This window comes from Hetaerina americana, unplaced genomic scaffold (assembly GCF_022747635.1).
Source record: "Hetaerina americana unplaced genomic scaffold, ioHetAmer1.1.p SCAF_4, whole genome shotgun sequence".
Taxonomy (NCBI): Eukaryota; Metazoa; Arthropoda; class Insecta; order Odonata; family Calopterygidae; genus Hetaerina; species Hetaerina americana.
In genome coordinates this window covers 77,755,945-77,778,584 of record NW_027286985.1, presented here as the reverse complement: position 1 = coordinate 77,778,584, position 22,640 = coordinate 77,755,945, and the positions used below count along the sequence as shown (strand labels likewise).

The window sequence follows — 22,640 nt, the reverse complement described above, 5'->3', positions numbered from 1 at the left end:
ATGCGTTGCCAATATGAGAGTTATGATAAATGATGAACAGAATAAGAATATTCAATTATTTATCCATACAAAGATTTTAATTCCGCACTAATATCTCAATTCTTTAATATCTTAATGAGAAAAATAAAAAGGCGATTCATGGAAATTCATGTCAGTTCTAATAATACCCCTGAGTCTCAAGTCATTAACATATAAATTATGGGAAATAAATCCTAAGATTTCTAATTCAAAATAGGTAGGTACCAATTTTTGACAATGGCAGGTAGGCTGAGTGTTTATTAAGTGGTTTTTGCTGTTTTATTCTATAAAGAAGAAGCAATTCAAAAACAATTATTTTTAATCTTTTAACTCAATATGGATATTATTAAGTATTTTTAAGAGATAAAAATAAGCAGGTTTTACTGAAATAATTCAATATTCCATATTTATTCCCTCTAGAACTAAGTAATATTAAAATTGCAATGAAGGACGTAATTATTTTTTCAAACCAATTGTTAATACCTTGAAGAGCATGGCAGAATTTTTTCGACGTCGTCCAGTCTTCATGGAGCGATAAGTTGAACATCGAATATGATGGATTTCCTGTGACCTCCTCAACTATTGTTAAAAACTGAGGTAATGTATTCTGTAAACTCATTCCTTTCAACGGCGAATACGTCTCCAGAAGAATTAGACCCCGACACCTAAAAATTTCATGAACAAAAAGGATGCTTCAGTCACTTTTATCTGAAAATACCTTTTGGACAAACAAGAAAAATACAACATAGATTAAAAGAATTAGAACAACTTCAGAGAATTTTTCAAATAATGACACAGAATGTTACACATTACAGAGAATCATGCAATAAATGCATAAAACTTTTGGCAAACTGGCATGTTGTTTTCAGTTCTTTTGTATATCATTAGGGTTTATGGTGAAAATAACAACAAATTTAAATAATTCCTCAAATAACTACTGAACTAAACAGTAAGTAATAATATGTACCAGCAGGGAAGGAGGGTTTGGAGTAATCAATTTAGCTTTATTAAAATCAAAATATAAATAAAAATCTAAAATAAAAGAACATGAATAACATAACATCTTCAAGTACATATTGAGAAATTTATTGCACTTTAAGATCATTCAAAAGTACACTTGACTCATAGTAATGCCACAAAACAAGGTGAGGTTATTTTCAGGGTGGTAATTCAAAATAAGGCCAGCAGAAACTGAATGTTTCTGATAAATGCTTCATTTTAAAATAAAGTTGGAATGAAAAATTAGATTACTTTTTTTACTTCACTCATGCTAACAGATGCATTATACATAAGTCATGAGATTTAATAAAAAAATTATGTAGGAATCTTTCATATTTATTTTACTGGGCCATGCAATAAAGTCAGAAAGGGCAAACTGAAAATATACACAGTGTACCAAATCATCGCAAAAAACAGAAAAAAGTGACTTGAAAGTATCAACATTATAAATTCAGGGAAAAAATTTTCCCACATTGATTATAAAAACGTCTCTTGCCAAATAAAAAGTGCATCTATATGAAGAACAAAGCAGCAATAGCTGTGAAAAATTATTTAAATCAAAATTATTTGTCATTAAATATGACATAAAATAACGCCATCCTATTCTAACAAATTCGATCAACAATCATATATATAATATTGCACTTTAGTACGTTATCACTCACACACAAGCTGAGAGAAAAAGTGAGGCATTCCTATGTCCAGCTAGCAGCATGCATAGATGCATTTCAATGTGATGAACAAAATTAAGTGATATCACTCTAAGGCATAACCGTTCATTACGAGTTTACCAAACAACTTGAACGATAACTTTTAGAGCAATTGAAATTAGAAGATAATGTAATCCAGAAACAAATTTACTGACTACAGTTGACAAATTAATTGTTAAGCATGACTATATATTTTGCAGATAAGAAGAGTACAAAGTTGATTTGATTATCAAAAATATTTCCTAGGAGCATATTTTGAGCAGATTTCAATCAATAAATCATATCCCTTTGTTTTCCAGAGAACATATACATAAATACAAGTTTAGTCATCATTCTAAAGGAACTAAGAATCGAGGTGAAGATAAGGGGCTGAATGATTGAGTTATTATCTCAATAATCAATAATGAAAAAGATTTGAACTGCAAAGGTTAAATTATGATGACTACAAAATAAGGTGTGCTCATCCACATTAACATAAGATGTATTGGTTGAGTGAGTCAAGTACTACTTTGAGAAGTAATTAAAATTGGAATCGTGTTTAAACACTGATACATCAGTATATTGTACAACTTCATGCATGCCAATAAGAAAAAAAAAACAGTGGAGCACATTTTTGGGTGGATATAAGATCCATAATATTTTTATTTCAGATGTTTTGAATAAGATGCACAATTCGAGCATCCATATGTATCATATAAAAACTATTGAATAAGTTACCTTCATTTCAGGATTGCTCATCAAAATGGATGTAAAGCCAATTAAGATACCAATGGGTACAGAGCATTTTAGATTACCAGCACTGAGCATTATAAGACTATCAAAATGAACAATCAATGAAAAGTTGATTGATTCACCGCAGAAATAAAAATTATTCTCTGAATTTACACTGACGAAATCATCAAATTGTAGGTGTTACTAACCAATGCCTTCATATGCTGTTGTTCATGAAAGAACTTGGAGACAAAAAGACAGGCTCATTAAGTGTATTACAGTATCAATCTCCATTATGATGGCATCTTTAACATTCACACAAAATAAATGTCAATACAGGGATGTAATTTGGCCTTTGATAAGCTTGAGAATTATACCTAGTTTAAGGATTTCACATTTACATTAAGGTATAATCTTGATCTACAAAATAGAGGCCAAAATATTGCCCCGGCCTTAACACTACACAAATCGTCCTCTATGGCTGAGGGTGATGAAGTATCATTCATACCTTGGATGGCATGGTTCTTTGTAGATATCCAACTGAAAGTACTGGACTGAAAGTACTGGTTGTTGACCAAGAAACACCGCCTCTTTTTGAAAATGGTGAAATGATTGTCATCCTTCTGTGATAGCATATTGATGTAATCTCGATGTGTAACCTGAGTTTTAACTTCGACCACTTGCCCTCGTAACCTAGGCTTCCGTATAGTATGTGTGTAGCTCCAGTGCCCTACAATAACACAGGTGAAAAGATAAGTATTCTGTAAAGCAATATTTTAGATAACATAGAAGTATCATTAGAATATTTTCATTATACACAACAAGGAAGAATAAAGCAAATTAAGAACTTGGAGTAGCATGAAATTGTTCAGTTTTTTCATTGAAATGTTTCAAATGACAAAAATCTGTTAGTCAGCTTAAATTTAAACTTGACAAAATTAAACAAAAAAATAATGGTACACTGTTAATAGCCATTTAAGTAAATTCTGCAGTTAACAATTATTGCCAAAATAAAATTCAATATCAAATAAATCAGAATACCAAATAAATAACAAAAGCATTCCAAAGGGTAAAATTTATTACAAGATTTAATACATATATGTTGCCATAAATTCAGTATATACTGAATCAGCAGGATGTGTTTAAAACAACACAATCCTTTACAAATTTGATCAAATTTTAACGATTCAAAGTGAAACAGCTCAAAAATTGCCTCAGTAAAAAACTTCACAAACACTCAATTTAATAAAACCTTTCAAGGAACTTTAAATCCCTTAAAGAGAAGCCACTACTCTCACTTCACATTTTTAATAGTTAATTTTCTCATTTTTAATCATTTAACTTTTAACTTAGATAGACAGCTGAGATGAGTAGAGAATCCTGAAAGATAACAGGGCCATTTAATTTTTCACATAAGTCACAAATTTTTGTTCAAAGAAAATCAACTGAAAATTATCCATTTCACTCCAAGTTTCATTCAAAGCAACTTAAATACATAAAAATTAGAGCCAACATTTAATCCCAATGTTATAGAATATAACTTTTTAGAACTGCTTCATAATCTATACAGTGGCAAATTTTCTTTAAAAAAATATAGTTCAAATTATTTAAATTTGTTTTATATTTCAGATTTCTTGTGTAGAAATTATTGAACATTTAAAAATAAAAGAGGTAATTTTTATGTTTAAACTGAAAGCCAAATTATTCATTCATTTTTATACTATTTGGTATTTCTGATGAATATTTTACAAATGAAATGTCAAATCAGAGCAAGTTGTTAATATTAAAATGACACTGTGAATCACATTCAATATTTCAGAAACATATTTCCTGGACATTCTGACTCTTGGAAACAAATAAATTATTTTAATAATAATAGATTCCTCTATCATTAGCATTTACAGGCATGGAAAACTTTTAAAAGTACCCTTATGAAAAGAGAGTTAGAAAAATTATCAAAGTGCTGAGTAGGTAGCTTACAACACAATAAAATCTCAAGTAATATGAATAATTTGAAATCCTTGTAGCCTTAAACCTACATATAAATGCTATGCAAGCAAATACTTTCTCAAGGTTGTACTATGGTTATGTAGAAAGGAAACTAACCTCTTTGTCCCCGTTTACGCAACCGTGCCTGTGTTGAAGGGGTACTTGCTTGAAGGTAATTGTGTACAACATCAAAGTCCTGGAATGGAGGGAATGCTTCATCTGGGGGCAGAGGCCCTTTGACCAAAAATTTAACTTTTCTAGAGTTGTGTAACAGTCGACCGCCAGTGTCTATGCCAAGCTTTTGACAGACTGCCTGCAAATGGAAACAATTATGATGAACACATCTTAAATGAGAACAAGCCATGAAATAAAACATTTAACTTTATCTCAGATAATATTAATTTAATTCATCATAACATATTCCTTTTCTCTTAGACAAAGATATGAAGCACATCTGTTTGAAAATATTTCAACCCAATAATACAAGGGTCATCCGGAAAGTAGTACCCGTTCGTGAAATAAAGACACAAAAGTAAATATTAACAAACATAAAAAATTTTATTTGAAAGAGGATACTTTAAGCTACTTCTCAACATAATCTCCAAGCAAATTAAGGCATTTGTCATAACGTGTGACAAGTTTCTGTATTCCTGCTGCATAGTCCTTCGCCGCCAGCTCATTGAGATACGCGAGGGACCCATCTTGCACAAATTTTTGCATAATGCAGATGGTGTTTAACAATTTCATGAACAATTGTTCGAGAAACATTGGGAAAATGCTCACAGATGTCATCAATTGTGACGCGCCGATCGTTCCTCACGAATTCGTCAACTGAGCTCACCAGTTGGTCTGTAATGACAGACGGTCTCCCCGAACGCTCATCGTCGTGTGTGTTCCCCCTCCCCATGTTGAAGTTGCGACACCACCGCCGAACAGACGACTCGTCCATTACATTGTCTCCATACACCTCCTTTAATTGGCGATGAATATCACATGGGCGAACGTTTCTTGCATTGAGGAATTTAATCACTGCCCTCACTTCACAACTGGCGGCGTTCTCAATTTTTTTAAACATTGTAAACAATCACAGAAACAACACAGGCAATGCTAGCGTCACGCAACTTGGCTCAGAGAAGGCAGACAAGCCACTGAAGCTACCTGACCTCGTCCAGCGGCTACTCGCGTCGTCAGCACTTCATGCGGCACGAACGGGTACTACTTTCCGGATGACCCTCGTAATTTGACGATATCTAGATATTCCTTCACTGATCCAGTGAAGAATATACGTTATTTTCCCATCGATAATTATCCATACCAAAATGTTCAGATGATCAATAAAATGACGATGCGCATTATGTCATTAAAAGTGAAAAAATCAAAAATAGACGTATTTTTACACACACACATCCGATATAGACGTGTTTCTACACACACTATATATAATTTTTACGCACATACATATATATATATATATATATATATATATATATATATATATATATATATATATATATATATATATATATATATATATATATATATATATAAGCCCTGGGCACATGATATCTATACAAATTCATGATAACTACAAAGTTCTGGTTGTGCGTTATACATGAGGTACCAGTTATTGAAGGGAAAATACAGTACATAAAAAGGCCATAAAATCTACGGAACTAGTTTTGCTCTCCTCTTCTTCATCATTCCAGGAAGAATTTTTCCTGCCAGTTCCCCGAGATCTAACTGTGGTGTTTTGGTTATTCTTATGGAGCATACTTACTTTACCACTATTTATTAGTTGGTATATATCTGCATAGCAGTTGAATCCTAAAACTGTAATTTGTGATTCCCCATCAGTAGCAAGAAACATATTTTTTTGGGCTTTTTCAATATTGCACACTAATGCAAATTAAAATTATAGATATTATGCTTTAACAAGTTGAGTATACAGTACTCTGATGATGAACCTCTTCTATCATATTGTATTATAGCAAACAGTAACAAAGTTTTACTTTTAGTCCATGATAGTATGTAAACAACTTGAGAATTATTAGTGCACATCACAATTACCTCAGTTCTAATTCAGATGACTGATTTTAAAGATAGTCATCATGTGAATTATCAATTGGTCTCTGAGGGACCACTGAAATATTTAAAAAGTGAGTTGTTTTTTCCTTTGTGCATTTCTCTTCTCTCTCCTGATCATTAGATTGCAAGGAGTAACACAGTTAATTCTGGTACTCTGACGAAGGTGGCTGGGATGACCAAAATATTAAGTCATAAATGAGTTTTTATTCTTCCTTTAACTTAAACACACACGTGAGCACACATGCACACAAACAAACATAATCACAGATACATACACTTTGCATACTTAAAAATTAAAAGAAGCACTTACATCTATCATTCTGCAAATTTTTGTTTCAAAGTCAGTGGAGTTGTCAATGACATCAAAGTATGGATGACCAACCCAGGATTCTGCTGCTTTGTTGTCTAATTCCTGAGCCAAAACCACACCTTCACTGCGGCATGCATGATCCTGGAATTCCATCAATGAAATTTGTTTTCAGGCTCAGAATATTGATAGAAGGAAAAAACATTCTAGGGTCAAATAAAGAGTCCTTTCTTCAAAATGGCAACAAAACTCATATTAAAAGGGTTGAATAAGATACATGATTATCTATGGCATGATACATGGCATGCCTTTTTGAAAGGCCAAAATTTTAATAACCAAGTGATAATTCACCACAGCCTTTTTGTTAGTTATGCTCTATGAGCAAGCACTATTCATAGCTTACAATGATCTCTGTAGTATCCAGTTGATTTCGAAAATAGCAAGGCCGTGGATGAACTTAGTTTAAAAGAGCATCATGATTTAGATATTTCACAGGTCCAACTCTTTCTCTCTCGTACTTCAGTGCTATAGAAGTCCTCAGCCCCATTAGCTGCAGAGACCATGTGGATGATCTGGTTGTAGCGTGTGTCACGTAGTTCCACAGGATTCCACCCATTAATAGACATCATGTTTTCCCACTTGTCCCTTGATATGACTGCACAAAAAGAGGAAAATAATCATTTACTATTCTAAACGTATCAGGTTCTATGTTTTATGCATTTCTTAACTACATGATGTTGAGAACATCAGTAAAAATAATGTTTACATGTAGAGAAGGAAACAACCTTATAACTGATAGTCTCAATCGTAGGCTGGATGCCCCAAAGAAGCCATCTATAAATTATTTTGCATTGTTTTCTAGTATTTTTAGACCACAATCCCTTATGCCACAATTATGAGACTGACTTTATGAAAGAAACTGAGCTTACCTCCTTTTGTCTTAGAAAGTGAAGTGATTATAAAATACTAAAGTTGCGATAGATTTAATATCATAAATTTTCCAAGTGTATCAACCCTATGAGTATGCAAATCCAAATAGGTACTAATATGCACTATAGATATGATATATTACTTAGTAATGAGATAAATTATGGAAATTGAATCTCCAGTGTTTATGCACACACATGAATTATCTTTCGTTTCCAAAATATGTAAAAGACAAAGGATTATTCTAGAAATGCTATTATAATTATTTTATGGACGGTACACCTCAAATTCCTATTACAATAGGGGTCAATACAGCGTATTCATATGGCAGACACTGACATTAAGTTGATATTTTGTCAACCATTAGGATTTTCTTAGTGCATTCACAAACGTCTTCAATCACACCTACTTTCTCATTTACTTTGTCTTACCTTAAAATCATTCACTAAATATTTGTTGGACACTAGTTTTATTTTCAAGGTTTCCTAGGCAACTTTGCAATAAATGAGGGTGTTACTTATGAATACAAAATTGAAGGTGAGACGGGGTTGAATGGGTTATTGTAAAGTAGGAATGACTTGCTTTCAGACATATTGCGACTCTTAGGAAAAGGGACAACAGAGAGTGTTGTTAAGAAATGTTCACTCACTAGAAGCGGTAGTAAGGTTAATTATACTGTATTTAGTAAGGCAGATTATGAGCAAGAATTTCAAATATCGTAATTTCCCATCGATAACGCGCGCGTTATCGAAACAAAAATGTTCAGATAATCGAAAAAATGACGATGCGCGTGATGTAATGAAAATTGAAAAAATCCAAACATTTGCATGCCTATGTACGAGGGCGGTTCAATAAGTACCCGTGTTTGACGACTAAGGGCGTTCCTGAGGGAAGTTTATGTTATCATCGTGTGCTGCCGTTTATCAAACGATGGTGAAACACATTTCAGACTGATTTAAAGGTTAGTTTGGATTTGACAGCCATTCGAGTAAGACGTATTTCGTCATTTTCGCTAAGATGGAAAAAGAGCAGTATCGTTCGGTAATTCGCTTTTTGTTTTTGGATGAAAAGAAATGCGAGGAGATAAAAGCAAAGTTGGATGCTGTTTATGGGAGACTTCACCATCTATGACCACAGTTAGATATTGGTTCAACGGATTTAAACGTGGGCGAACATCTGTTTTTGATGAGGAGCGACCAGGACGTCCGGCAGACCTGATTACCGAGGAAATCATTCAAAAAATCCACGCCATGATTCTCGCTGATCGACGAACGAAAAAGCGGGCAGTAGCAGAGGCCGTGGGTGTGTCGACCAGAATGGCAATTAATATTTTACATGATAAGTTGGCGATGAAAAAATTGTCGGCCCGATGGGTGCCGCGATTGCTGTTTCACCACGATAACGCACCAGCACCTTCATCCGGAGTTGTCGCCGCCAACCTGCATGAACTACGTTATGAATTGCTGCCGTACCCCCCGATTCACCCGATCTGGCTCCCTGCGACTTTTTCTTATTCCCTAACATGAAGAAATTGCTCGAGGGAAAAAATTTAGCTCAAACGAGGAAGTCATAGCCGAGACAGGCGTATTTTGGAGAGTTCGACAAATCCTATTTTTGGAGGGGTTAAAAAAATGGCCGGAACGTCGAGAGAAGTGTATCTTTCTAAAAGGGCACTATGATGAAAAATAAAAAAAATGTTTCTGGAAAAATGGTTTCTTCATTTCTAACACGGGTACTTATTGAACCGCCCTCGTACACAATAATATAAAGAAGAGTACCGCAAAAAATAAATTGTTCTGGAAGCATGTCTTTCTAATTGCATTCTATTTTATATAGAACTGCTACTTTTACAGTTATATCATCTCATAAATCCATAAGAAAAAGAAGAAACATATAATTTCTATACTTCATTTATTCTAATACGTAGAACCTCTTTATTCTAATACACAGTACTTTACGTATACATAAGAGTACGTCGCAATACATACACGTGCGTATATGATATATGTACAAATATGTGATAGGATAGGTAGATCACTCAAATCCAAGAAATTCGTCACCTGAATCACAATTAAATGAATTAAGTGCATTTATTACCTCTTCAGGCACATCACCGAGTTCAATCTTTCTCATCTTGTAGCACTGGCGTTGAAATATTGACGAAAGCCTTTCAAAACCATTTTATACATAAACTCCCTCTAACACCCTGCCAACTTTCCAGGATCCACTGGCTTATTTCTTCATAGCACTCTTTTAATCCTTCCCGATTCTGTGTAGTCTTTCATACCAGACACCATCCACTTATCCCCATCCCCACCAGAACGTAACTTTTAAATATTTAAAAGATGGATAAATCCCCCAGCCTCACGATTTCCTTTTTCTTTCGCGAAATTGATGTCTTCTAGCTTAAACATTACTGTATACGATTTTCTTCTTCATGGGTAATTTTGAGGAAATTTTAAATTACAAAAGCTTAACTCAATTCAGGTTTGAAACAATGTCCATGTAGCGGCACTTTCATAGAACTTGAAGGATGTATAGAACAGCTTAGCGCCAATACCAACAAAGCGAAGTTAAGCAAACAAACCAAGAAAATTCTAATTCATTCATTCTCTAATTTTTCATAATTGATTTGCTGACATTTAAATAACATAGCAAATAAAAGGGCATACAAACTATGTCCAGCTTCGATTTACGAATCATAGCGCAAAATCAATAAGGCGGCATGTTGCATAGGCTTGTAAATATTCTTAATTTTGGACCCTACTGTTGTTTGGACTTAATTTCAATCACCTGGCTCTAATCTTCTGTATACTTAGATACAGCCACAGACAATTATGATTCCATGTATTCATTGATTGTTACCACCTAATACTATATGGATAAAGACGTATGTTTACATACATATATATATATATATATATGTATATATATTTATGTATATGTATATATATATATATATTTATGTATATATATACACACATATATATATATATATATATATATATATATATATGTATATATATATATATATATATATATATATATATATATATATATATACACACACACACACACCCACAGACGTGCGTTATCGTACACGTTCAAGATAAATATGAAACTCTGAGCGCGCGGTATCTATACAAATTCATGATAACTACATAAAACATGACAAATAAAAGTTCTGGGTGCGCGTTATCGAAGGGAACATAGGAGGAGAATCCCTTTTTCTTCAAAATAAAAATATCAAGGGTAAATTAGAAGAGGAGCTGCTTTGCAATGATAAGAGAGCCAGTTAACAAAGCATTGACGAGTTTGAAGAATTAAAATTGTGCACATTTCCACTTTCCAAAATGTATTCTTTCCATCACATCAAGCCAGGAGCTTTGAAAACTGGTCGTGCAAGAAAACCACTTATTTAAAAATGCTAGGGTATTTTTAGCACTGCAAGGAAAAGAAATTTTTAGTGTAAATTCCCTCAGCCGAAAAGTCAAGTGATTTCGTAGAGGTAAAAGTTGTCTTCTCTCATAACATATATTTCCTTACGCCCAGAAAAACAAATATTATTCCATTCCTTACCTCGAAGCTCGCCAGTCATAAAATTTTATAAATTAAATCAATTCAAAACTCTGAAACTCAGGTATCGTCCTGGATTTGGCATTGAACAGCACCCTAAATTAGAGCAGTCTTGGCTCATGTCAGTTACAATCAGGTCCATGTGCAAATGATTATGTTTTTCATGCATATACACTTCCTTTCCGGCTTAAAGTTTCTTTTCCCCACCAAAATAGTTAATTTTTCGATATTTTTCAGAATTTTTCATTTGGTAACCTGAACCCGCCTATGTCTCACAAATGATAAGGGTAGTTTGAAAGGCTCCCAGAATCACCACCAGATGTCAACGCTCGCGCAACGAGTTTCCTACATAGCCATAAGTATTGTGAGTGAACATGTAACATGTCGGTGCCCTGGAAAGAGATTTGTCGTGCGGAGGCCTCTCCGTTGTTGTTCCCGTTTAATGATCAGCGGAGATAGAGAAAATTGAGCTCCTGGTCACTCTTTGCCGAAGCGGGCATTTTTGAATCAGTTGACTCATTCCTAGTAGTAGTAGTTTTTAGGGGAGGCGACCGACAACTGAGGTCATTTGCGCCATAGGGGATGGATAGGAAAGGATGAAGGGTGGAGAGAAACCAGGCGTCGGCATTAGCCTACTCTTTACGAAAGGCGCCAAGGGGTCCGCAGCTTAACGTCCCATCCGACGGACGGCGTACTCACTCAAAGTGCCCTCCACAAAGCACCTCAAGTAGGGATCGAGATATCTCTGAAAAATATTCAACACCGCCGAGATTTGAACCCGCGCCCTCTGTTGTGTTACCCCCAATAACATCTTCAAACACCTGCAGAATCTTACAATGGTTTAGCTTCGAGAATCACCAAGCTTTTGATAAAATTTGATGCTATATCTTTCCTCGATCTGTTCAGTCATCTCAAGAGAAATTGAAAGCGATGAACATGAATGACAGTAACGTACTCAGTGGCCAGCAACTGCTCCTCTAAAAGGAAAAAAAATGCAAATAGAGGTCAGTTTCCAGGGATGTGAAAGGCATTCTACTGATATATTATCTTCCCACTGGACAATACTTCGCCAACCTCCTATACCAACTACAGGAAAAGATACACGTAAATGTCAGGTATGTCAAGGTAGTGTGTCATCTTTCATCAAGACAGTGCATGCCCCCAAACAAGTGTCATTGCCATGGCAAAAATACGTGAACTAAGATACAAATTGTGGTCAAAACAGTCTTATTCGCCTGATTAGGCTCCAGCAGATTTCCATCTCTTCCCAAAGCCCAAAATTTGCCCCAGTGGATGGAGATTCTCTTCAAACAAAGAACTAACAGCAGAAGTAGATAGGTATTTTACAGACCTGAAGGAATCTAATTTTCGAGATGGTATCAAGACATTGGAAATTTGCTTGACCAAGTGGAGCAGTCTACAGGGAGACTACATTTAAAAATAAAAATTTCACTGAGGTAAGTCGTTTTTCTATTCCATGCCGAGAACTTTTCAAACTACCCTCGTGTACGCATTTAGTAGCTGTCTCCTTCCACTGCGCACAGTGGAGCCACCACAATAACACTATTGTGTACTGAAAAATTCAATTCTGGATACTTCATCAACAGGCCTCTTATATTTACAATTGATTTTTATTAAATTTGAGATAATTTGTTCTTAAATTGTATTTTATTGAGATTTCAAACGCATGCGTACACTATTTTAAATGTTATTTTTTTGAGGGCTTGAACTGAATGCAAACTTGCAGAGGCGCCCTTGCCGGTGAGCGGGGCCTTGTGCAGCCGCCACTGTGCCGACCTGACGTTGTGGTAATAATGTAGCAGGAGCGGTAACACAGATCAACGGGAAAATTATGGTTTCGAAAAGACAGCAAATAATAACCGCGCAAGGTGCCGCAAGCTTTCTAGCGCGAATAAGTTATTCTTAGAACTGACACTAGAGAGTTACCTGAGCAGCTTGGCTTTCGTTCGCAAGTGTCCGCGTGTCATCAGATCCTTCGCCTCAGTGAACAAATTTCGCACGGCTTCAATATTCGCCGTACGACGGACGCCGTCTTCCTGGACGTCGCCCGTGCTTTCGACCGCGTTTGGCACAAGGGACTCATTTACAAAATGCATACCCTCGACTTTCCCCCTCCCCTTCTCCTTCTCGTCCGAAATTACCTCTCCGATCATAAGTTCCGCGTGTCGTTGGGTGATTCCCTCTCTTCTGTAAAGAGAGCCGAGGCGGGCGTGCCGCAGGGCTCTCTTATCAGCCCTCTGTTATTCAACTTGTACGTCAACGATCTGCCTTCTACACCTCACACTTCCCTTCACATGTACGCGGATGACACTGCTATCCCCGCCACATCTCGAACACGCTCCGCGAACATCAGACGACTTACAGCACACCTTGACAAACTGCACCGGTGGACACGGACTTGGAAAATACGAATCAATCCTGACAAAAGCACACATATTCACTTTTCCCGCAGACGAAAACGCACACCCCACGTTGCTCTTTTCTTCCACCAACACATTATACCGAGGGCTTCTTCGCACCGATTTCTTGGTGTCATTCTGGACAACCAGCTCACTTTTCAGCCGCACCTCGACTTTTGCCGTCAGAAGGCAATGGTCGCAAGGAGCCGTCTCGGCTGCCTTTCCTCCGTGATTTCTCCCCTGAATCACGCCGACAGGATGCGACTTTACAGGCCAATCATTCGCCCGCAGTTTCTGTACGCTTGCCCCGTGTTTGCCATCCGGAAACGCTCTGGCGTCACCTTGAAACCATCCAAAACAAGGCTGTTCGGTCGTTACTCCAAGTGAGTCGCTTCACTAGGATGGCCGACGTGCGAGCGGCGCATAAACTCCCATCCGTCGCGGAATTTATTCGCTCGCAAGTCGCGTCTTTCAAATCCCGCCTCGCACCGTCTGGAAATCCGCTGCTACAAACCATCTGGGACTATGAACCAAGAGAAAAACACACTTATACACTGCCTAAAGATATTACTCGCCTATGAGTCTTTACTATGTCTTTTAATTTTAAATTTTCTTCATAGTATTAAGCCGCTTCACGGCCGGACGGATCTTTTCCTCCGTCCTACAAGTTACTTCATTATCATTTTATCCGCTTCACGGTCTTGCTTTCACCCGCTTCCTCAAGCCCAAGTGTAATTTCCCGCTGTGGGAAATGGGCGGACCTCACCTCCGCTTCCATTTTGTACCGCTCTATGCTCAGAGTGTGCCGGTGGGCAGTTAGTGCTGTTAGTGACGTACTTTTTTTTTTCTTTTTTGTAAAAAGCCGTTCCCTGTCGGCTTTCCTTCCTTGTTAGATTAAGAATTCATATTTTATTCCTAGTTTTAAGTTTCACTTTCTCGCAAACCACACTTCCACCTCAGCCATGTTTCTTTCTTCAATGCCATGCGTTTCTTATGTACAACGACCGGTAAAGGTGGGACTTCACTCACCGGGACGGTTTATACTTGCCCGCTTGGGCAGTCAATGAACTTTTGTGTGTGCCACAGCATTTTGTGTTGAAAAAATTAATATATTACGCGCTTAAAAACCCTTCCACACTGCAGTTTTGAATCAATTTTATGGTAAAATTAGGTTTTACATTTACGTTTTAAATTCTGAAGCTTAACTTAAAATGTGAGAAAACTTCTTTGCGGTTGGCCTTCTAATACTGACTTAAGTTAATTGATTTGTTTTTAAGCAGTTTCACATGGCTCGTTCTGTGAGGACCTCGTGAAACATACAATCTCTCGCACGATCGCATTTCGTAACATATTTCTTAGTGATCGACATCCGGGGTGCCTCAGAGGGGCCCTGTTAGCGTGGGGCTTGGTGCCGTAGCACCACTTGCCACCCCTATAGGCCGACAGTGCAAGTTTGTGTAAGAATAACAAATCATTTATGTTTTCTGCAATTATAATCCACTTTTGTGAGATGCGAAATGTTTATGATCAAGCATGCACCTCAATCTTCACAGTACACTTATAATTTACTTTGCACGTCTTTGATTACACATTTCCCCAGGATAAATCGAAATTTTTTTTAACTTTACATTATAACCCTCACCTTACAGTCCTTTGTACACTACTTTTATTTTCAATTGCTCTAAGATTTTTTTGTCATATCGTATCGCTTTTTAATATGGTTGAATAGGGAGGGAGACACAACCAGGGGTCACAAGCGTGAAGGGTAGTGTGTCTGTTGGGAGGAGTCATTAACAGACACACAACTACTAATGGCCACTATTTATGACCCCTCCCAGTTAAAGTAGTAGACCCAGGAGGAGTAAATTGTGAGATTAACCTCACTGGTATGTAAGTAGAAATTTAATAGGGGTTTTTAGGTGGCCTTAGAGGGAGTTTGCCATTGAGAAACTAGTGGATCACAAAATTCAGCCAAAAATATCATCTTTTGCAACCCAAATAATTTTACAGGTATATCTTTTAGGAGGAGCAAAGAATTTTATCATGATAACCATGGTTTTTCATTAGATATTCATTTATTGTAAAATAAATATACAATGAAAACCATCAGAGCAAGACATAATGTATCTACATTTTGTTAACCAATATTTTGAGTAGTTAATTTTCTCATGAAGAGGGTTTCACTGCAATGCAGGTAACATTTAGCTTTAGAACAAAGTCTCAAGCCCAAAGGTTCCTTATACATTGGAATCTCGCACAACAAGCATAATTCATTCTAAAATCTTTCTCGTAAAACTAAACACCCATCATACAAACTGCATGCAGGCATTTGTTTTTGCTGAAACATCAAAATTTTGTGAAGATTCAATACAGCGTTATCATCAAATAAATTTTTAGCATGCATAGTCACTGCCATATTAGGGAAATACTCATTATTTTATGATGCAACAGTTCCTCATGACTTCCACATCACATCCAGCTTTTCTTGACGCTACACTTCTTAGAGGCCATGGAGTTTCTGAATGGTAAATAAGCAGTGGTTTAATTTTAAAATTGCCTCTTGCAGTAACACAAAATAGCAGCAAGAAATGGTCTTCCATTGGCTGGTGGCCAGGCAATACATTCTCTTCTGCTGTTTCTTGTACATATTTAGGTTTCCTTCAGCATCTTTCCAAGAAAAGACTTATCTAGTCACAATTAAAAATCTGTTGTGGCCTGAAACTCACAGAAGCTGCAAGCTTATTGAAATCATTCCTCAATCACTAATAAAATCCTCTGCTGCCTTAGACTCACTGCTCAATCATGTCTCATAACTTTGGATGCTGGTTATTCTTGTGAACTTCGTGATCCACCAACGGCTTTCCTTAAATACTTCTTTTTCATAATTGATGACCCTGGGATCTTCTTAACAAGGTCAGGAAAAACCACTTACATCTACTCACAAATGCTCTTCGAAATAGTTTAGTCTTGCAATTGCTTTTTGTTTATCAAGATGAGAATCAACTTTTCAATGCCATTGAGAATACGTAATAATTGCGTAGATTTTCTAGTCACTCTCTTTAAAGAATCAATCTCTTTAATTTTGTATACTTTACACTTGCAGGCTTCACTTTAATTTGCCCTCATTCTGGAAGATAGTGCAAATCGCTGATGTCAACTGATGTTATGTGTGTGCTAGATCAGCTATGTTTGCATCTCGTTCTTGCTTTCAGTGATTTTACTTAGCATTTCTATGGTTATTTTAATTTTCCAATTTCTTCATGCAACTTTTTCTTCTAGGAGATTTTTAATACTACGCATAAAACATTATTAAACTTTGGACAAAAAATACACAAATTTGTTCGAAGTTTGAATATAACTTAGGGAAAAATGTGTGATCACTAGCAACACTAAGATACTAGCAGAAATAGTGCAAATCACAAACTCAAGCTGAAGGCATGCAATAATTCTGGCAATTCCCCTCTTGGTGTCATTCATTATGCTAACAGTAGCTCAGTAAGTGAGTCATATATGTCAAAATGTTTTTATTCCCCATGAAAATTACTCACTTAGTGAAGTGCTTGTTAAACAAGGTTCAATTGAAATATAGCAATGTAATTGCCTGGAACCAAAAAATTTAAGACAAACTCACTTAAATGATGCCAGTTATCAAATTAGATAAATTAATTTAAATTAAATGCATTTAAAATTCTAAGATGGAAAAGTAAAGAAAAAACTTGCATCAGATTCTGGGGTTTTTCTAAAATAAATAAATTTCCAGGCAGATGAGATAAGATTACTATGAATAAACGGGTAACCAGTTGGGCTTTCTGCTTGAATCATGAAGATTAGCTGTGACTACAGACTGCAAAAAATCCCATTTTAACTAGTTCACCATGGGCTCTTACTGAACCTTTCCAGTCCCTAGCATCTTGGAACCCAGTGGGTGCCTTTGGTGACTCCAGTTGTCTTTCCAGCAAAAAGTTGCACGTCATTAGCAAACTTAATGGCCTTTTATGAGGAAAGGGAATTTTAATGAAAGAAAGTGAGAAAAAATGTACATGGACATATTTGTTATCAAAACTCAGATTGTTACAGATCTGTCCGTCCATATTTAATTTTAATATTTGCGCAAAGAGACCTTAATGTTACCCCTAAGCCATTTTTACTCCTAAATATCTTCAAGCCCACAAAGGATTTAAGATGGTTACCTAATTTTGCAGTGAAAATTATCTTGAAATATCACGAGTAGTCCTAAAAACTATGCATAAAATGCTTTTTATAATCATTAAAAAGATTAACCATTGAAGTCAGTAAACATGCATCTTCTAATGGAGTCAATATTTTAATAATACAATCAATGACCCTCTCAGCCATGTAAATAGCTTTAATGAACAAAAATCACTTTTTGGCCCCAATTTCTGCCAAGTATTACTCCATATTAGAGGCTTTTTCTTAGAGCAGTTCACCACTACATTCTCATAAAGAGCACCTGTATTCTTGAGCAAATTGAAAGAAAATCACCAGAACGTCTTTTTTAAAGCCCAGGTTTTATTTACTTGAGAGTGAATGTTCAGTATAGTGGCAATTTGAATAAAGGCCGGGAAAAATATATTTTGACACACAATACCAGGAGCAACTCAGACTTGTAATTGATTGATGTGTTAAAATGTACAGATTCACTCTTCATTAAGTTTGGCTTGGATAAAAGGCATCCTAATTTATTATTTTCAAAGATTATTGTATACTTAACATTACATAATCTTCAAAAATTACTCTGAAGTTATTTTTTTTAATGATGTCAACACAAAAGGGGCATGTACTTATGTTACACCATGCAATGATAAACTTAGGAAAATAAAGTTCGGCAAATGGCTATGTTAAGTCCTCACCTCAGGAATAAATGTGCAGAAATGACTCTATGATGGCTCTACTTATCTTAGCTGTAGTCCCTAATTTATACTGTTCAGATTTCACCTGACATTTTTTACACAATTACTATTTCCATGAATAGAATAGTGATACTATTTATGATCCATACTGCAAAGTTAGAAGATTACAATGATCTTCTAAAAAAGGTATATAATTATCTAGCTGCTAAATTTGTCTTCAGTTGAAAATAAACCAAAAAATGAAATGACACCAGATTTGGCTACTTCGCCATTTGAGGAGCATGGAAGCTATAATCTCCTTTCTTTTGTGAAAATGAAGACAGCATTCAGTAATTTTAGAGCCAAAATTTCTTTTTTGGGTCACTTTCCCCATTATCCATGGCTCTGAACAAAAAAATAACATAGGTCTGCACAGTTCTTGTTATTGCTTTTATACTCAATTTCTTTTTATAGTGAAGGGGTATTTTTAAACACAAACCTTCATCTACTCCGCATTTGATGATTACTCTGGCTTTAAAGTCCAGTGATATTTTAATTTCCAGAAATAGGTGAAGTACTCCACCTTTCTCTAGTATTTACCCTCTTAACACAACTCTGTCATCCATGTTTATTTGTCAGGTATCTTTTTTTCTTTGGGTTTTTACCCACATTATATTCTTGCGGGAGGTAATATTTTTAATCGTTGACATTATGAGCACACACAAATTAATTCAATCCCATGCCTCGCATACCCAATGCCTTGGTAGAGATATGGCATGTGACTTATTAGTTTTAACACACAAAAAGGATGAATAAATGATGAAAGAAGATGCTTTGCTTTTCCACATAGGATATTTTTTTGCTACCACCTAGGTTTTGTTACAGCGTAAAATCTTCAAGTAATGTGGAAATTTTTGAACACACATATATCCTTATCCCTAAATGTTGGTATATACGACTATAGTAAATGCTTATTTGATTGACATAAATGAAATTGTTCCCAGTCATAATAAAATTTGCAAAAATATTTTTAAAACATGAAGTTCATTGTGCATTACAAGTGACCCATTTTATTTTCATTCCAATTTTTGTGCTAGGTATAACTTTCAACAATTTAAATTACTCTGACAAATATATATATATATATATATATATATATATATATAAGAATTCCTTTACTTAAAAATGATGATAATACACATTGGCATAAAGAGGATTTCTTGCATACAGCCAGGGCCTGTTTCTCTTTCCCCAGCAGCAATTTCTACATGGCAATATTTGCAAATTAACACTTTTTCACCCCTACTCCACAACTGGATGTAACAATATCTATCTGCTACTATCTTCTTTCCATGCTCCTTAATTAATATCACCCAAAAATATGCCACAGTTAATGTTCTCATGCAGGTGAATATTATACTGAAAATATCATTAAGACTCAGGAACACTTATCCAGTAACTAATCTCATTCATGTATATCATAATTTTAAGCAGATGGAACACAATAGCATTCTTTTTCACTTTAGTCTCATCGAAACTGTTTTAATCAGCAATTATATTAAATTTACAACCTAAATGCAATATGAAGTCCAGGGAAAAGCACTGAAAAGAAATGACTCAACTTGCAGAAATATTTGACATTCCTTTGATATTCTTCAATTGTAGCAAATAGAAATATCACTATCAATCTTTAATCATTAATCCAATTATGCAAAATCTGTCAGTATTCAAGAGCAAACACACTAGCTTTGTATGAATTGTGGCCCTAAACCACCATACACAATGTAAAATGTACTTTAGGGCACACTTTCGCTGAAGAAATTCGCTGTGGACATTTAGTTGATAATAACATTGGAGTCCAAAACAGTGATGTAGCCACATTACTGTTAACTACTCTTTACAGTTTTTTAAATACAATTTAAATTTCATAATCATCACTGACATATACAATTTATAGTCAAAAATTTTTTTCTCTCTTAGCATTATCCATAAAAATATAAAAAAATATTTTAATTTTTAAGCAATGAGAATACATATACTGTGCTATCAGTTATCCTTTGAACCACTAATTCATCTCAAAATAGTTAACATCACATCAAGATCAAATATATGTTTTAAGGGTTTTAGGGATGACAGTTTTTAGGATTTAAAATTTCATGAACGCCCATTTCAATTGGACATATCCACGGGCACAACAGTTTGTTGAAGACCGAAAATTGAATGAAGAGAAAAAGCAATGGTAGACATTAGGAAATATGAAGAAATGAAGAGAGGGGTAGATAATATGATACCTTAAAGAGGTACTGGACACTAATCCTCAAATTGATAACATATGATGATGAAACCATTTTAGGCTAACAATGGTATGAACACCATATGTTACCGCCAGTACCTCAATTTTCATGGAGCATACTGATATACTTGACTCCAAACTGAGAAAAAATATCTTTTCCAATAAGCAATTTTATAAAATGACCACTTTTTGAAGTCATCATGTCTATATAGTACATGAGCCTATATAGTAATGTGTCTATATAGTAATGTAGATACATGAGAAAATTCCTCAACTCAATAATATATCAAGTGAAAACACTACAATACTTACATGCAGATGCATCCATTGCTCCCCTGTCACAGATGATGAGGCAATCCCTAGAGCAGGACTCACCCAAGGCAAAAAATGTGTTTTCTATTTGTATCATTGTCTTCAGTAGGTTTTCTTGGAACTTGAAAGCTAGGAAAGAGAAACAAATTTTAAGTTTAAACCCTTTGTAATTCCAAGTTTTTCAAAAGCATTTACATGAAAACCAACTATGAAAACATGATTTTTCAAAATCCTCCTCAATATTCAGAGAATCAAGTAATTGAAAAGGGATATTACAAAAAATCAAAACATCTTACAATGCGCATTGATTGAATTTGTTCAATTCTCTTAGAATTCATCATTAAAATTTTCAAGGAGAGTTTCATCAAAAAAATCAAGGGCAATTATATAGAAAAGATATTTCAAATCAAGCTAAAACTGAATATTAAAAACCAAATAGCTCAAAAAACTCTTTTAGGATGCTGAGAAATAATGTTAATGTGACATGAAATAAAATCAAAATACACAAAATATATGGTTATCATACAAGCACATGATTAAACATCTAGAATTAGATAATTATGATAAACATGGTGTATGGCATGTATATCACATAATAAAGTGTAATTCATACATTTAGCCTGAGAAATACGAAAAACATAAAGCAGAATAATAGTCAAAAACCTAATATTACCCCAAATACAGAGGTATTGGCGATATGCACAGAATATATTTCACTGTATGTGCATTGGTGATGTACAAATAATCTATCTAATATAATAGCTTCTGTAAATAATAGGTGAAGATTGCTATTATGTGAATCAACACACTGAGCTAGCATATGAAGGAGAAGAATCAGAAATAGTACATAACTAAAACATTATAGGCAACATATTATGCAATAGCATACATTGTAGGATACTGGAAAGCAAAACAGCTTTGTCATTTTAGTCATAAAGATGAAAAAGTATCAATGGAGAATTTGAATGTTTTATGCATATATTGATGTACGATTGAAAATGGAAAGGTATAAAAAATGTATGCATGTGATCATTTTGCTAATGATTTCCCTTAGATGATGTGTTTCACTGTAGGAAAATCATCATAAAAAGTCATTTGAAGAAGTAAGTGCTTCTAATTAATTTGTTCTCCTCTACAACCAAGAATTTACAAATACACTTTGATTGGTTTTCAAAAATCTGATTTATATGCACCTGACAGCATGAAATGCTAGACATTGAGGAATCCATCACGTGATGGAAACTAATGATGAGAAGAACTAAGAATTCAATAAAATTTCTCAGATCCCTGAGGTACTCTCTCATGTACAGAAAAGTAATTTCATCACTATCTCCTTAAATCAAAGGAAATAACTATGTCGCTCAACATGGCACAAAATGATGGTAGAGATTCAAATGTAGGTCCTCCATCGCTATGATGCATGTAATTCAACTTTGTTAATTC

The 22,640-nt window shown here is 35.1% G+C and overlaps 1 protein-coding gene across 1 annotated transcript in view; it reads right to left on the bottom strand.

The window, feature by feature from the left end:
- The window catches only part of Ttd14 (TRPL translocation defect 14), a 180,134-nt gene that overhangs the window by 24,122 nt on the left and 133,372 nt on the right, over window positions 1-22,640 (bottom strand). Inside the window, 7 exon segments of the mRNA XM_071590524.1 lie at window positions 502-683; window positions 2,947-2,992; window positions 2,995-3,168; window positions 4,545-4,740; window positions 6,823-6,963; window positions 7,338-7,474; window positions 21,198-21,326. Of these exon segments, the coding sequence (XP_071446625.1) occupies window positions 502-683; window positions 2,947-2,992; window positions 2,995-3,168; window positions 4,545-4,740; window positions 6,823-6,963; window positions 7,338-7,474; window positions 21,198-21,326 (1,005 nt within the window).